Below are 17,802 nucleotides of genomic sequence, written 5' to 3'. Positions count from 1 at the left end.
GGGGGGGGGGGGGGGGGGGGGGGGGAGTGGTCTTGAAGAATGTAGGCAATTCTTCGACATTTTTTCATCCTTTAGTGTTTTTTCTTTCATCTCTTGACTCATTAGAAATTTAGTTGGCAAAGAATTGTACAGTCAACACGTTCAGTTCACATATAAGTAAAGTATTAGCTGACTTTGGGACTTTACATTTGCAATTACAAGTGTTGGATTCCTCTAACATTTTTATGTTTAGTTTTTCAGACTTCTTTATTAGAAAAAAAAACTGTTTGCAGCAACCCTACTCCACTCACAACCGAAGAGAATCAAGTTTCCCAGCTCACTTAATTTGAAAGCCTGCCAAGATAGGTGAAAAACCTTATAAATATGTAAAGCAGGAAGTTCAAATTACAGTCAAGTAAATCCCTAATGATTGATGTTCTTCTCAAAACAATTAAAAGAATTTTTAAAAAGAACAAGAAAGCAGCGCGTTTCCTAGACACCCCGCAAGCACCCACACCAAAGGGTGGTCCGGAGTTCAGATTCAAGGGTATACTTTAGTGCTGTATTTATTTTGAATTTTTACCACTTCCTGGAGGCCGGGTGGAAGGATCCAAAAAAACTGGGCACCTCAGCCATTTTGTTTGTAAGGCGGAGCAGTAGAACTGGGCTGGCCAGGAAGGGGTTTGGAAGCCGCGTTGAAATGGGGTGGGGGACGAGGGAAGCTGAAAATGGTTTCAACTTAGGTCAGGATTCGGCTACTTAATGCGGGGACCGTGGTGCTCGTGGCTGCAGGAGGCCCTAGGGGAAGTCACACCGAACACACTCAGACGGGCTTCTCTTCCAAATGGCCGCGTCCGCAGGCACATCCCCCACGGACGCCGTCTCGCGTGGAGCCTCCCCACGCGCGGCGCGTAAGGGCGTGCCCAGATGCTCCGAGGACGCGGCCGCTGCCATTGTTGTGCTTGTCACTTAATCCCGAGCCCCGACTCGGGCCCGGGCGGCGGCGCTCTCCCGAGCCCGGTAAAATGGCACAGTCGTGCATTCTTTCCGAGCTGCGGGAGGCGGGAGCGAGGAGCGAGCTGGGCGGCCGCCAGCCAATCAGCGCGCGCGCCCGCCCTCCAGCGCAAAGTTGTTAACCCCGAGCCTCCCGCCGCCGCCCGCTCCGCATCCTCCTGCTTGCTCCAGTCCCTCGAACGCCCTCGGATCCTGCGGCTGCCCGCCCCGCTCCGCCGCCCTCCATGGAGGAAAGTCTCACTTTTGATTTACCAAATATTTTCAGGATGTTTGAAGATCCGTACGCTACCCGGAGGTTGTTTTTTTTGGACAACCCAGTCCCCAGCCTATATTGTTACAATTTTTTTTTGAGGGCTGGTTGCTGCTTTGCCTACACTGATGGTAAGTTTATAATTTTAAACATTCTTGGTGTTACTTCTTTGAAAGGAGAACCAGATAAGAGATTTTCATTGTGTTTCTTCTCACAAAACCAATCTTTGTATTTTTCTTTAGCTTCGATCTGTGCACGTTCCACGTAATTTTGTCTGGTTAATTTTACCAAAAAAAATAGTTTTTTTTTCTCCATTGTTAGAGATAAACATATATAATGAAAATTATACTTTAATTGCTGTAAACTACAGGGGAACTCAGATGTTTCAAGATGGACTTTTTTGTGTGCCAGCAATGTTGGTAGTACCAAATATGTACATATCCTCTTTATAAAAATTATCTATTGCCTAATTTGTACAGAGTAAATTATCAACAAGCAAACTACCGTTGTAGTTTTTATTTTTTTAATAGACCTATTGTGATCCCCTTGATGGAGTGCTTGAATACAAACTACAGAAAGCAGATCTGGTACAGTGAAGGTGGAGATTGACATAACCGGGTTTAAGTTATGGCTGTTGCTAAATAGTGGCTCTTTTATTGCTGAGCGGATCTAACTTGTGGTCTAGGATGTGATTTCTCTAAAGCTCCTTGTCGATTCATCTCTGTAGATCTATCTTATGTTTTCTCCGGAAAGGTACATTTGGGAGACATTTTGTAATTTTTGGTATTTTTCTAGTTTTCTTCTTTTTGCACACGGTGGGAGATTCTTTTTTTTTTTTTTTTTGTTCTGCATTGATCTGTGTTGGTGGCGCTGTAGTGCTCCTCAACAATTTGTCAGTTTTACTAAAAGAAAAAAGGAAGAAAAAAGGTGGGGCAAGATTTTATCTATTATCCTTTAATTTTCATAAAGAAAGTTCAATTTGGTCAGCTATATTATTTAAGCGTTTTCTGTGCACTGTGCACCATGGTGAGAGCAGACATGTCGTCACATCCAATTCGGAGGACATTATGGGCAAGCATGCAGTTGGCAGTTGTGTTTGATCTGAGCTGATTTATTATCTCCACCAGATTCTTTAATAAAAAGCAGGCGTTTACCCTCTCTGTCCTCACCAGCATTTGATATTTATATTTTTCTTATATTACAAAACCATGCCCATTAGTACCCTTTCACCTTAACAAAACATTTGAGTATTAGTTCCTTGGACATTGTAAAAGTTGAATTTCATTTTGAATCAAGGGAATTCTCAAATACCTATTCTGAGCCTGTCTTGAAGATGTTTTAGTACCTTGTCTTGTCCGTTGTGTTTTGAGCTGCTCCTTGAATTGAATTTATAGATAGCGTTGTTGTTTGTTTTTTTAAGCAAATATTTTTGGAACTAAGGTATTTTGTTAAGAATATTACACACCTACTTTTAAGTTAAAAATATCGATGTGCACACATGTAAGGATGGGTTACATCTTTGTTCTTGAGAGTTATCTGATTACAGAATATGGGATTTAGGCCCCAAGCCTGCTAGGAACAAAATATGTCACAATATGACATTGGCTTAACTGGTCTCTGTAAACATCTAGTTGTTTGTGGAGATAATAGGGGATGCCCTCAGTTCAGAGAGAAAGTGGGAGGAATTATACCTTGAAACATATTATTTGCCAAATAAAATAAAAACAACTAAAAAGCATCAGGGTTCTGTCTTGAGAGAGTGACAATGTTGGGTTGTTAAATGTCTTTATTTATTCTGAAATCCATGCATGCCTTTCTCACTACCCGTTAGCCGTCTGGAGAGAAAGAGAGTGTGAAATGTGTAGAAATCGTATCTCCTAGAATCTGCTTATCTCTTCCCTTGAACTTCAGGATGATTATGCCCAATGCCTGTGTCTTATTTATACCGTGCTCAGAGGTTTGTCCGCCGACCCATTTCATTTCCTCTCTTTTGTAGAGTCTAGATGCAAGCGTGGCTTCTGACAGTATAGATTATATATGGAATGAAATATTGCAGGTGTAAATGTGTTATTTAACCTGGTTGTGCTCAAGACTTTAGTTCTTCGAATTTGATCAGTTGAATAAAATATACCTTCCAGCATATTTATTGCTAAAATATTCTGTTCTCCATAATGCAGCAATTTTTCATTTTGTTCAGGTTCTGAAACTAGCAGTGTTTGCCTAATGTCACCTCTTTTAAGAGCAAACTGAACTGGGAAGTCCATCGTAGCTATGCACTCCTCTTTGTTCTCCTGACTATTACATCACTGATTATGAAGTAACCATTAGAGTTCAGGCGTTACTTCTGAAAATACCAATAGACATTTCTGTCACACACACTCGCCTAGATGACCTTTCCATCATTGTGTGAGTAAAGAGGTTTAAATCTGTGAAGTAAAAACAATTCCCTGTTTTATATTATTCTCCATTTTAAAATGTACCTGGTGCTTCGTTTTAGCTCTGGATTCTTTGGGAATTAATTCTTCTTAATTGATGACATTTTATAGACATTTAGTGCATGAGTTTGGTGTGGTTATGCTTTTAATTATAAAACCAAATTTTTCTTTTGATCATTAAAAATTCTTTATAAAATTTAACAAATAGAAAACTAATTAAATTTTTCATGACAGTAATTGCTAGATCATGGGCAATCAAAAATTTTTTTTCAAAATTTTCTTTGTCATCTCAGTCAAATTGATATTTTTTGTGCATATTTTTATCAGAGACAGTAGTAGCAAGTAACCAAATTGATTCTATTAAAATATCTGTGAGTGTGTACGTGTGTACGCTGCCCATCCCTCTTGTGGAGGGAGAGATTAATGAACTCTGAAATGGTCAGGGAACAGGTTGCAAAAGGAAGGGTACAGAAGACAGGGACAGTCTTTAAGTTGGATTCTAAACAATATAGCTCAGAAAAATGAACTTTGAATCTTCAATAATAGGAATAAACTGAAGATTTATTCCTATTTAATGTACTGAACCAATATAGTTTACTAATTCCTTACGATGTGGTCGTTGGTGTTCCCAGGCTAGCCAAACCCCTAGGGAATAGGTATCAGTAGGATGAGGCAGCAAAGGGAAAAGGTGCTGCCCATGCCCAGGGCTAGGCTCCCTTAACTGGGGAGAGCTTTTAAAGGAAGACTGTCTACTCTCTGAATGCCAGTCAATCCAGATCTGAAGCTGCATGTTTTAAATGCTGCTGTTTTGTCCTTCTTGCACATATTCGCCTCTTCTCTGTTATTTCTTGAACACGCTGCAGATATTCTACAAAGGCAATCTACTCTTCCTGGCATGGTGTTGCCAAGGAAAGAAAAATAATATACAAAATGGGTGTGTTGTGTTCTGACTTGGTTTTGATCTTTCCACAATGGCCCTCAAATGAAGACGCCAGGAAGAACATAATGCAGAGATAAGGATTTCATTCTTGAAAAGATAAACACGGTTTATGCTTGCTGTAACACTGATTTCACCAGGGGTTTTGGATGCTCGAGATCAGGCTCTCTCCATCGATAGGACAAGATGCTGGGCCACAGTAGTGAGAGAGAGAAGGGAAAGATTCCTTGTCTTATGCACCCGACATGGCTCCCTGTTCTAATGATGGTTTAAATCTGAGGCCTTAGGTGTGGGGTGTTCCCACTTGGAGCCATGTATAATTTCGACCCGTTTGTATGGATCTGAAAAGGAACATCATCTGGGCACCAAGTATTCACAGCCAGCTTAGGGAGCTGGTGGCAGACCTTCATGTCTTAGCTATAGCACAGACAGATAACACAACTAGATAACAGCCTCGTGTCCGTTCCGTTACAAAGCACTAAGTCCAGCATTGGCTTATCTGTGTGAGAAAGCACTTGAGAGGGGTCCCTGGTAGGAGGAGTTTGGGGTGTTTGTTTGTTTGTATTGATGGTCATGATTCAACCCACAATCCTACATGTTAACTTGAAAAACAAAAACAAAAAACTGGAGAGATGCCTCAGTGGTTAAGAGCACTGACGGTTCTTCCAGAGGACCTGGGTTCAATTCCCAGCATCCACATGGCAGTTCACAACTGTAACTCCATCCTACATTCTCGCACAAACATACATGCAGGCAAGACACTAATGCACATAAAAGCAAACAAAACAACAACATAAAAAACTATTAAGCTGGGTTACGGTGACACAAGATTCAGGGTTTCAAAGCCAGCCAGGGCTTTAGGAAATTCTATCTCAAAAAGAAAAGAAAGAAATAACCCAAAACCAAAGACAACAGCAACAAAAAGATATTATATAATGATTCTTTTTATTTATTTATTTATTTATTTGTTTGTTTGTTTGTTTGTTTATTTGTTTGTTTATTTATTTATTTTCAAGACAGGCTTTCTCTGTGTAACAGCCTGTCCTGGAACTTGCTCTGTAAACCAGTCTGGCCTCGAACTCATAGAGATGGTATTAAAGGATTGCCACCAGTCCTGGCTCATGATTTTTATTAAATGTATTTTGTACATTTTACTCACATAGCCATGACTCAAACATCACTGTGCTGATTATCAACCGTTACAGTGTTATAGACAAATAAAAAGAGTAACCAAATACCACATTAGAATTCCAAATTTTTGAGGCAAAGTCTCTCACTGCAATCTAGTGTTCACCAATTATGCTATGCTGGCTGGCAAGAAGCCCCAGGGATCCACCTGCCTTAGCTGCCCTCCTGTTGCTGAGATTCCAGGCACATGACACCCTGCCTGGCTTCTCGTATGTGTGCTGGTCATCTGATCTGAGGTCCTCATGCTTACACAGCGAGCTCTCTACTGCCTGAGCCACCTCAGCACTCCTTTTAATACGCACTCCTATTTTTAAATCTTCTGTAGCAATCTCTTACATACGACAGGAATTTTAAAGAGAGAGAAAACAATTATTTTATGAAGTTAATCCATTAGACATCTAGCTGATGTTTAATTTGCTGAGCAAGCGTGGAGCAAGAAAAGTCAAATGAATGTTATTTCTGCACAGACAAACTGTGGAAAGAACAGTTAAGGAGTTGTAGTGATTTAAAACAGCAAACTTAGTTACAGAACCAGGTAGCTCAGTACTATAGGCTATATTAATCACCTAATTTGTTTTGGTACTAACATTTTAACATCTGATAATGACATTAAAATTAGGTGCATTTATTATTTAACTAAGTAATCGGGAGGAAAGCCAGCTCTCGGTCTGACTGCCTAGCTCATCTGTTTTATGTACCTTCTTGGGGATTTTCTCCTTTGACATCAGTGATATCAAGATGGCTGCTGAGATGCAAGCATCAGTCTAGGATCACAGTTTTCATAATCAGGAGACTTCCTGCTTTTGCAAAGAGCGATGTCCATTCCCAGAAGCACAGAGGTCACTGGACACTTTACCTGGTCACTCAAGGAGATGAGACGAATTAGAAGGTGGGTCCTTGCTGGGTGTCCAGAATTCAGTGTCATAAGCTTGTATTTGCTTTGTGTAGACTGAACTGTGTGTACACTCTGGAGTGATGAAGGCTCAGTATCATCTGTGTTCATGGTGACCAGACTAGTCACAGGCCAGCTAATTTGAAAATGAACAGCCAGGGCTGGAGAGATGGCTCGGCAGTTAAGAGCACTGTGATTCATCCAGAGGACCCACGTTCAATTCCCAGCCCCTACATGGCAGCTCATGACCACCTGTAACTCCCATTCCAGGCATTCTGACGCCGCCTTCTGGCTTCCACAGGCACTGCCCTGTACCTGGTGCATGTTAAACACATGCAGGCACACATGTGCAAACACATGAACAAACAGCAGCAGCACTCAATTGGAGCGTGTGTCCTGCAGCTAGAGCTCTCCCTGAACCTCGCATGGAGTAGGATAGGACAGGTAAACCCACTTTTATGGAGGAAACAGGCAGAGAGAGTGGCGCACCTTGGGCTTGGCCCACATTACCTAGTAAATGAAAAACTAGAGCTGGAACTTAGACACTTACCTTTTCCCCACTGCCACGTTAGATAGCTGTAAATTTGCATTTTGTGAGTTGACATATTTTAAATGCATGATATGCTATAACTACATAATTTTCTAGTGAATTTATTTGTTATTTTATAACCAATAATCATTTCATGGGAGGAGTGATCCTCATTTAGCAGTGATATACATCTGAAATTTTCTTTAAAATTTTTCTTATTTATTACTTTTGTGTGCATGTGTGATTTCTGGTATGTACATGTGGAGGTCAGACAACAGCTTGTGGGAGTTGGTTCTCTCTTTTCATCTAGGGTTTTGGAATCAAACTCAGTCATCAGGCTTGTGGTGCAAGGGCTCTTACCAGCAGAGTGATCACCCCCGGCCCTACTTCTGATGTTCTCTATGTTGAGTTAGTTTAGGGTACCCTTGTATGACATCATTAAGCATATCTAGTGAGATTCTTTCAGAAGCTGATTTTTACAAATTTTAAACTTATGAAAATGAATTACATTAAAAAAACAAAGAAACCTTGTTGAAATAGGGAAATTCATTACTCTTCAAATTAAGTCTAGATAGAATGATGACTTCTATTTTATAACATATAAGACCAGATTTAGGTTCTAAAATAACTCATCGGATAAAGGTGTATGATGCACAAACCTATGGCTTGGGTTCGAGTCCTGGAAGACACATGTGGATGAAGAGAACCAGCTCCTGAAGGTTGCCCTCTGCATGTACACATGCCCTAGCATGTGCAATAGTAATAATAACTTAAGAAAAAATAATAAAATGTTTTAGTTATTTGCTTCTTCAGGTTATAAGAAAGCCTTTTTCTGGGGGACATTTTCGGGAGGATTTGCAGTACTTTAGGTCAGTGGGTGTTAAATTTTAGCACCTGGGTGGTTTATGAAAATACAGAGTGCTAGGTTGCACCCCTCTGGTTCTGTATTCAGGATGTAGCGGGTGTTCTTTGAGAATCTGCTCTTTAAGCCAGTTGCAAATGACCTGTATGCACTCCTTTGGGGTACACCCTCAGAGAGCATTGCCTGCCTGTATGCACTCCTTTGGGGTACACCCTCAGAGAACACTGCCTGCCTGTATGCACTCCTTCGGGATACACCTTTTGAGAGCACTGCCTAGTACATTCAGGCTATAAACCGTGATATTTAATTAGGCCTCAAAAAAAAAAAGTCACAAACTGTTATTTTAAGTGGCAGACATAATGAATGAATACATGTCGCTATATTAAATAGGGTGGGCAGGGCAGCCTCAGGAACCACGATTGCTGACAAAGACTTGCAGGGTGTTGATTTCCCAATTGGAAAATGTTTGGCTGCGCAACTCTCTCGCTTGTGTTGCAGCAAAGGGGGGGGGGGGGTGACCCAGTCTGGATTGCCGCTGAGATTTATAAGTTCATTCTTGCTCCCTCAAACTTTGTTAAATTAAAAAGCATGACATTTTTTTGAATTTCAAAAAAGCAACCCACAATTTACAAGTCACTTTGGAAATCAGGTAAAAGCAGCTTTACTGATTTTGTTCAGTAGGAAGTTGCAGTGGGAAGAGTCCTCTCTCTGCTATCTCCCTGGCTTCCCTCATCCTTGTATCCTACCAGCCATGAATAACCCATTCATTGATAGGACTTGGTTTCCAAGTGTCTGAGAAAGGGAAGCTGTCATTGCCAGCGACCTATATTTAGCCCTGGAACTCAGGCTGACTCCACAGATCACTGGAAACTCTACCTCGTCCAAGGCAAAGGTCACAACCCCAGTTGGAAAGCACTGGATTGAGTCAAGGATTAAAGAGGACTTTAATCACCTTACCTCTCCATTAGGAAGCTCCAAGACTTAAAGAGCTTTTAGCTCTGAAGGCCTTCACTTTTATTTTCTACCTGAGTGGGGAGAAGGAGCAGCTAACTCTCGGTCCTTACTTTTCCTCAGAAGCCAGTAGAACCTTCAGTCTGTCCTTCCATTCAGCTGGAGTTCTTGCCAGGAAAATGTTGTGACCTTCAAAGAGGTGTGAGTAGTGTGTCCCAGAATCTAGAAGAGTCTGAGGACAGTGAGATGGCTTAGCGGGTAAAGGTGCTTGCCACTAAGTCTCATGACCTGAGGCCAATTCCTGGGACCCACGTGGCAGAAGGAGAGAGAACTTATTCCCCAAAATTGTCTTGTGACCTCCTTTTGCAGAACAGCCTGCTTTCTGATGTGTACATGCGTGCGCAGACAAGCACAAACACAAATTCATCATTCGTACTCATTTAGTAAGACTCGACTCACTTAAAATGGCATAAAACTCAAGGACTGTGGCTCTCCAGTGCACTAGTCTGCTTGCTGTGTGCATCTATAGATGCCTAAATTTGAATTAATTTAAACTTCGAAGTTCCAGTTTTTCAACTCTACCACCTACATTTCAAGTGGTTCCTTAGTGGTCACTTCTGTACTGGGCAGCACGACTATCAAACATTCCTGTGGTTCTAGAAGGCTCTCTTGGGTCGCCCTGGTCCAGAATGTGTCTGCATCCTCCACACTGTGACAGAGTCACACTGTTACCAATGCTGCTCATGTATGTGCGTGTGTTTATCACTGTGTGGTGCTGAGGACGGGAGCCAGAGCCTCGCCTCGTCCTTGCTAATGTCGGGGCTGCCCTCTCAGCCTGCTGTCTACATGTGGGTCACCCAGAAACGTGCAGATCGAATGCCTAGGCCTCACCTCAGGAGATCCTGAGTTTATTGATCTGCCCAGGAGCTGGGCATAGCGTTTCCACAGGTTTTCATGGTCTAGACAGCGAGAGGCTGAGGACCTAGATCAGCAAGCTAATGACTGTTGAAGCTAGCCGCGAAGCCGGAACTCGGAACAGCTGTGACTGGACCAGAGCTGCCACTCTCATCTAGTAACTAGATATCCTTCGCCCAGGAGGTGGAGATGGAAAGTAAGTAGAGGAAAACCGCACCGTCCAGCCTGTTGTGTGAAGGGAAACAGTAAACAGAAGGCCCACGCCACACAGACTTTAGCTAGGGGAGAGACACAAACTTAGTAGGTGTGCCGCCTAGCCTCCATCCAGTTCGTCATTACCAGTACAGCGCCTTTCAGTGAATCACCTAGGAGCTGGGCCTGGGGGCACATGGAAGGTGGAGACAGACAAGGCTTGGACGTTCCAGGACTACCTCAGCTACGTAGTGAATTCAAGGCTAGCCACAGGAGACCCTGTTTCAGTGCCTTGCGGTGTGCTCATCTCCTAAGGAAACATTTATACCCTCCAGTACAGTCCCGGGGAGTTGCAAGCTTGCTGGAATTTGATAAGCAGAGATTTTAGTTAGAAGACAGCTACAAACTTGTCCAGGACTTCTGAGCCATGCTGAGTCTCCCTTGTGTTCACTGTGGTTTTTAATTTGAAGATATTCCAGAAGCATATTTCAGTTAGATATTGACCGGCTTTTTACCTATTTTTAAAGAAAACTAAAATCTTTCTTAATTTTTATTTTATTTTGAATATTCTGAGACATGTTCCCATTATGTAGCCCAGGATAACCTCAAACCTGTGAACCTCCTGCCTCAGTCACAATGTCACCATGCTCAATTTGGATTAGAATTTTACAGTCTTCACACATTGACAAATATTTGGATTTTGCCTTTCTTAATCTTTTAGAATATACAAATAGTGTTTTATATCAAAGCATCCGAGGCCTTTTTTACTTTTTATTTATTTGTTTATTTATTATTTTTTGTTTCCAAGACAGGGTTTCTCTGTGTAGCTTTGGAGCCTGTTCTGGAACTCACTCTGAAGACCAGGCTGGCCTAGAACTCACTGAGCGCCAACTGCCTCTGCCTCCCAAGTGCTGGGATTAAAGGCGTGCACCACCACTGCTCGGTGCCTCAGAGACTTTTAAACATGGCTTCACCTTCTGTCATGTAGACTAGTCAGCTCTTGCAGATGCAACACAAACCTGGTGGGCTCTGAACATCGCATGGGGCTTTGTCTGACTGTATGGCTACATTTCCAGAGAGCCCCAGCTAACAGGGTAATACAGAAAAGCCAACTAGACCCCTTCCCTTCTGGTTGAGAATGCTATCCAAATGAGTCACTCCCAAGTGTGCTCACCTGTGTTCTGGACTGCACCCTTTACACCTGGATTATGTCAGGCCAGTCAGATATCACCCCGACCCTCGGTTTCCTGTGACAGGTGGTGTTGCTTCCTCATGTTAGCAATGTGAGAACAGTGAGTTAAAGCATTTGGAGCACCCAAGCCTACTACTCCCGCAGAAAGCTCTCAATACGTTCTGTGAACTCGCTTTCTGATTGTAGATGTCAAAACTCTTTTCTGTGCTTTTCCTTAATCACGTAACAAATCATCCAAGATAATTAACTGTAAAGTCAAAGAGTTTTAGAGAGTTCTGGTCCCATCACTGTGTGGGGTGCCATGTAGTAAGGATAGAAGTCCTCCCACTTGGCCCAATCTCCCATCTCCCCAGAGCACCACTGTGGGACCAAACCTTTAATAACTGTAGGAAACTTGAGATCCCAACTCCAGGAGATAAGATGGGCCCTAGAAGATCAGCCCACACCTGAGAACTTAGCTCAGTGCTAGAGCACTTGCCATCCTTCTTATGCAGGGCCCTGGGTCAAGCCCAGTCCCCACCCTCACCCCCACCGCCTCTTTTAAACACGAGTTTTCAGTATTAGAATGGCTCCTGGGCTGGAGCGCCGTCTTTTCCAGGTGCTTTATTACAAGTCACTGAGGGACTGGGAAGATGGTTCCGTGGGTAAGAGCACTTGTGCTGTAATCATGAGGACGGGTTCAGATCCCTGCCACTCAGATGAAAAAGCTGTAGGTGCCTCTAACCTCAGTGGTGGATGCTGGAGACAGGTTGAGCCAGCCAGCCTCGCCCAAAAGGCGAGTTCTTGTTTAGCCAGAGACCCTGTCTCAAGTCAGTAAGATGGAGAGTGATCAAGGAAGACTTTCAACGTATTTCTGTGGCCTCTGCATTTGCACTCTCAGATGCTCACGTGCAAGCACCCCACCCCACCCCACCCACCCACCCCCCACACTCACTATCAGCAAATGAAACAGGCTTTTCAAGAATTTCTGTATTATTTCCTTTTCACCTATTAAGCAAATCTTTACTGAACTTCTACCACATTAAAAAAAAAAAAAAAAAAACAACAACAACCTGAGGGTTAAAGAGAAAACAGAAAAGGCAGGATTTGGGCATGGGGTCAGCTCTAGAGAAGGCAGCTTTGACTGGAGCCCTGTAGGCTGTGTAGACTTTGTACCTGCAGAAATTGACAAGAGGACATGCCAAGTAAAGAAAGCAACATGAACATAGGTAAGACAGAGACACAACGCCTCTGGAAAGAACTAGAAAACAGTGGGGTGGTACTTGGGCAATGGAGAGAACTCAGTGCCCCCAGAACAGTCCAAATATGAACCCACAAAATGGTAGAGACAGAGAGGAGAAACTGCTTGTGTGCATTACCATCTGCTCGCCACTGGCCGTTGGGTTGGGAAGCTTCCAAGTTTCCGTCTCTGGCCAGTTTTGATGGAAGAGTAAAGAGGTGGGAAGACTAAGTAAACACAGGCATAGGGCAGCAGGGGCAGCGTGAGGGTGCCAAAAAATTGATAGAATTTGTAGGTTGTTTCCCTACCATTTCTTGTCAACTGTGAGTTTATATTTCTTTTTTCTTTTTAAAAAAAAGGTCTTTTTTTTTTTTTAGATTTATTTATTTTTTATAATCCACAATGTTCTGCCGGCATGTATGCCTACATGCCAAAATGTAGGGCCCGGGTCTACCCCTGCTCCTGGGGTTCATCTTGAGGACAGTTTCTGGTCAGCCAGCTAAAACATCCTGTTTGTTCCTGTGCTCCCTCTGCCCTGCCTGGTGATAGCTGTAGGGCATTGTTTACTCCATCTTGGGTGTGGCAATTTCCATCTGCCTGGGGGGAATTCCTTGTGTAGCAGCGAGGTTTATAAGGGTTTCCCCAAAGTTAAATAAATGGCATTCGGCTGATCTCCTTTCAAATGACCTAGGTCTCTTGTGTGTTCTTTCAATATCCAGGCCCTTGCCCAACTCGCGTATGATACAGTGGCGCATGAACTGTACCGAGAGGGTAACACAGAATTGGGTGTTACACCCAAAGAGGGCACCAGATATTATTATAGATGGCTCCGAGCCACCGTGAGGTTGCTAGGAATTGAATGAACTCAGAATATCTGGAAGAGCCAGTGTTTTTAACCTCTGAGCCATCTCTCCAGCTCCGAGTTTATATTTCTAATACAACAGCCTTTTTCCCCAAGTGAATAAAAATTCACAGGTAGTAAAATATTAGCTTAACTGTGCTAGACTAATGGCAGAGCAACATAGATGTTACCTTAGAGAACAGAAAGCATCCTGTGCATAGGAACCAAAAGCTTCACATACATGTGTTTCAGCTGCAGCACACATTTATATGATTCTAAGATTTTGTCTTTTAAAATTAGTTTTATTTTCTTTTTATGTATACATGTATTTGGTGGGAGGGGTGCACATGTGAATGCAATTTCTCTTATTGGCCAGAAGAGGGCGACCAGTCCCATAAAAGTGGAGTTAACCTGTGCTTGTAAACTATCAGATGTGGGTGCTGGGAACTGTAATCAAGTCTTCTGGAAGGGCAGAGCGCTCTCTTAACAGCTGAGCCACCTCTCCAGCCCCATATCTTTCATTTTCCCAATATTCAGCTACACTGTTAAAAAAAATGAATGGGCACAGTAACTCTGAAAATTAAACTGCAGGTTTTATTAATAATGAATTGAACCAGATGTGTGGTCACGTAACTCCAATCACAGTAGAGGTGCAACCACCAGAGGCTCAAGCGAACTTGAATTGCATGAGAATCTGCCTTAAACCCAAACGAATAATTCACTTTTAAATTTGAATGTACATATTATTTTACACAATAAGTACATAGAATTCTAAATTTTCAAACATGTAACTGTGCAAGTTTTTAGAGTTATTCTTGACTGTTTTATACAGCATCTCACTTTGTAGCCCAGACTGGCCTCAAACTCAGTTTCTTCAGCGCTCAGCTTCCTAGAGTGTACTGAAGATGACCATATGCCACTGGGGTTGCCATTTGTTGGACTTTGAGTGAAACTTCTCATAATATCTACATTTAAAATTGTCTGCAATAAATTTATACAGATACTACCACTAAGATTCACCCATGCTAATTTTTTAAATGTTTGACTAATTAGTGATGTTAGCTATAAAAGAATGAAAGTTTCCTCATATACCTTTCAAGTTATTTTATAAACCTATTTATTTGTGTGTGCACGTATGTGCAGGAGCACCCGCACCTGCATATTTGCATACAGTTCTCTCCCTGCACCGCATCAGGCCCAGGTGTTCTGCCAGGCTTGCCCAGCCAGTGCCCTCATCCCTCTCCATTCCCCCATGATTCTCAGCACCCTGCCTAGGTTTAGAGGCGGTCATTTCTGCGGGCTTGCTTTGCATATTCTGCACCATGTTTCTGTGTTACACCTTTCTCTGTGTATTGGAATGCTTCATATTTAACTCTTTTAAAGACCAAATCAATTAGTGCCCTACTACTCTGATTATTGAATATTGATTTCTAAATTTATTAAAGAGAACCAGAAACAATAAATATACTTTTTGCCTAAGCTAGATATAAGTAAATAACTTTTGCTCATGTTTTATTTTGATAAATAATTTTGTAATCTGGAAGCATAAAGATAACAAACTATACCTTTCAAAATAGGGTATAAAATAGTGTAGCCTGTTTATGTGAACAGGAAATAAATTTAACAAGCTCAAAAACATCTTTTCCTTTGTTCTCTCCCCCCTGGTTGTCATACAAATATGTTGGCATGGGGTAGGGCTTGGTAAACAACAACAACAAAAAGACCAGAACATCTTATTATATAAGACATAATCAAGCTCTTTTGTGAAGATTTAAATTGATTCTTTATACATGTAACACTTAAAATGGGTGAAGTGTTTACATCGCTGTTGTTGGTTTCTAACCTATACTATTGTGTTCATTGTTTTCTCAACCTATTAAAGGAAATTCTCCATCCTTTTTTGGGAAGAATATCGCACTAGTTGCAGATTTTTTTTCCTCCCTAGACAATTTTTTTTAATCATTTCCGTGTCAGCTTTTATTAGGAGGCCTTTGTCATTTTCTTCATATTAACCCCACATCCTTCTTCTCTAGTATTAAAGATGTGTTTGTGAGCCGCTTGGATCCCTAAATCACATTTGCACACACAGTGCAAAGCTACATCCAGCTGTACTATAGGAACCTTTTGTGGGGCAGGATAGCATGCTAGAGACCCTGATTTTCATCCCTAGTGATGAAGGCAAAAAAAAAAAAAAAAAAAAAAGAAAGAAAGAAAAGAAAAAGAAAAACCCTTTTTTCTGTTGTCAAGTATTAGGGGCTCCTAAGGCACCCTCTCCCTTGACTCAGTCACTGAAATTCCTGCTTCTGGAGGATTAAAACTCTAAACTAGTCTTTGCCCACCATGTAGATATACATACTAATAGCAAATACTGAAGGCATAGTTTCATTACAAATCACATATTATCTCAAAAGCTTTAAAAATGTTTTACTCATTATTATTGTGTATGTGTGTGTGTGGTGGGAGTTGTGTCCTGACCTTTGGGGAGCTGGTTCCTACCTTTGCCTTTATGTGGGTTCCCAGGGTGGAGCTCAGGTGTCTCGCTCCCATGGCCACGCCCTCCACCCACAGGGGTGCCTCACTGGCACCTGAACGTCTTTGATTAGCTTTTCTTCTGTTTTAGTGAACTAGAGTTGGAGATTTTATTAAAAGAAAACTCAAGGGTTAGAAGGAAGAGGTACTCGAAGACAGTAAGGTGTGTTGGAGAATGTGGGCATGGCTTCTCAAAGAATTCTTTGTGCTTAGCTTCCTCTGTATTTCATTTTTTAAATTTATTTATTATGTATACAATATTCTATCTGGCATATATGTCTGCATGCCAGAAGAGGGCACCAGACCTCATTACAGATGGTTGTGAGCCACCATGTGGTTGCTGGGAATTGAACTCAGGACCTTTGGAAGAGCAGGCAATGCTCTTAACCACTGAGCCATCTCTCCAGCCCCTGTATTTAATTTTTTATATGTCATTTTTTTTCTGCGAACTGCAGGAGACTAGCATCACCCCTAAGAATTCAGCCTTTTCAGGGAGACCCAGGAGACTGAGGAAAGAATGAGGCTATGGGTATGGGTAGCTCGGTGGTCACGCAGGAGGGTGGCATGAATAGGCTGTAGGTTTGGTGCCCAGCAACATGGGGAGAGGGAGGAAATCACACAGCTGACTAGCAGCTTTAAAAGAAGATGCTCATGGATAACCACGAGACAAGAGAGGTAGGACTTTAAAGACTAAGTTTTAGCTTATTCTTGCGTCAGTTCTAAAAGAACGTCACGTGGCTGGAAATGCCCTCTACTACTGAAGATAAGTCATTGAAACACAGCAGGAGGAGGTCATATCATGAAATCATGCTCTTTTAAACATGGTTTTCTCTGTTTTTATTTGTGTGAGTATTTTGCCTGCTCATATATCTCTGCACTACATGCATGCAGTGCCTGAAAAGGTCAGAAGAGGGAGTCAGGTCACTTGAGTGGTGTTTGGGGTGGTTTTGAACCATCATGTGGAGGCTGGGAGTGGAACTTGGCTCAGTGGTCACTAGGCCTGTGTCGAGGCATGACATTATGGCAGTGAGTGTGTGATGGAACCAGGCTGCTTACCTCATGGCTGTCAGGCAGCACAGGGAGAGGGAGGAAGAGCATTCTCTTATGACAGAGCCCTCCCTCACAAACCTGTTAATGTATGAACCATTGGTCCTCTGAAAGACCGGCCCATGTTCATAACCACTGAGCCATCTCTCTAGCCCCATGCTCTTCTTTTATACTTACATAAAATTATTCTTTTATTCCAATGAGAATTAAGAATTTGAAGCAAGACAATTTTGCAGCGTCTGTTCCCAGTTCATTAACTTCAGAACATGGCTCTTCCCATAGACTGTGAGCTTTCAGTGATCTGGGAAAAGCATTGGAATAACTCAAGAAAACAAAGACCAAGAGAGTTGTGTTATGACAAAGGAGCACTAGAAAGGCACAGTGCAAGCATGGTATTTCCCCAAATGTGGTGCAGAAAAGTACATGTGCATTAATATTGCCTCAAATAAGAGGTTGCATCCAGGAGCTAACTCTTGCTGGAGTACAGAATGCCTAACAGGCACAACGCCATGGGTTCCATTCTTAGTGAGGGAGACAGAGGGACAGAAACTGATGGGGAGGGAGAGAAGCATGAAGGGTGCAAGAAAGAGAAGAGAGAGGCTTAAAATTTGCAATTTGTGTTTAAGGTCTAGAATTTACAGTTTTCTTCAAGAGAAAGGACTGAATAGCTAAAAAAGGTTAGTATAAATCCAGCCCGGCATTTATGCAATAATGAGCTTGATTTAGACATTCTCTAAAATTGTTTTAAAGATTTCATATGAAAGGGAAATGGGTGAGGGAATCTCTCTAGCAATTAAGTCCTCTGTGATTAATTGCGGGCACTGAGCGGG

At 42.2% G+C, this 17,802-nt stretch overlaps 1 protein-coding gene across 1 annotated transcript in view; it reads left to right on the top strand.

Moving 5' to 3' along the window:
* Positions 1-23: 23 nt before the first annotated feature.
* Positions 24-17,802, top strand: part of Epc1 (enhancer of polycomb homolog 1) — a 105,059-nt gene continuing 87,280 nt past the window's right edge. The window contains exon 1 of the mRNA XM_050152689.1: positions 24-1,374. Coding sequence (XP_050008646.1) covers positions 1,372-1,374 — 3 coding nt within the window. The 5' untranslated portion in view covers positions 24-1,371. The remainder of the gene's footprint in view (positions 1,375-17,802) is intronic.

The sequence above is a fragment of the Alexandromys fortis genome, unplaced genomic scaffold (assembly GCF_014885135.2).
Source record: "Alexandromys fortis isolate MF-2015 unplaced genomic scaffold, M_Fortis_MF-2015_v1.1 scaffold_54, whole genome shotgun sequence".
Classification (NCBI taxonomy): domain Eukaryota; kingdom Metazoa; phylum Chordata; class Mammalia; order Rodentia; family Cricetidae; genus Alexandromys; species Alexandromys fortis.
The sequence above is the reverse complement of the archived record's forward strand: the minus strand, read 5'-3'. Positions and strand labels throughout refer to the sequence as shown.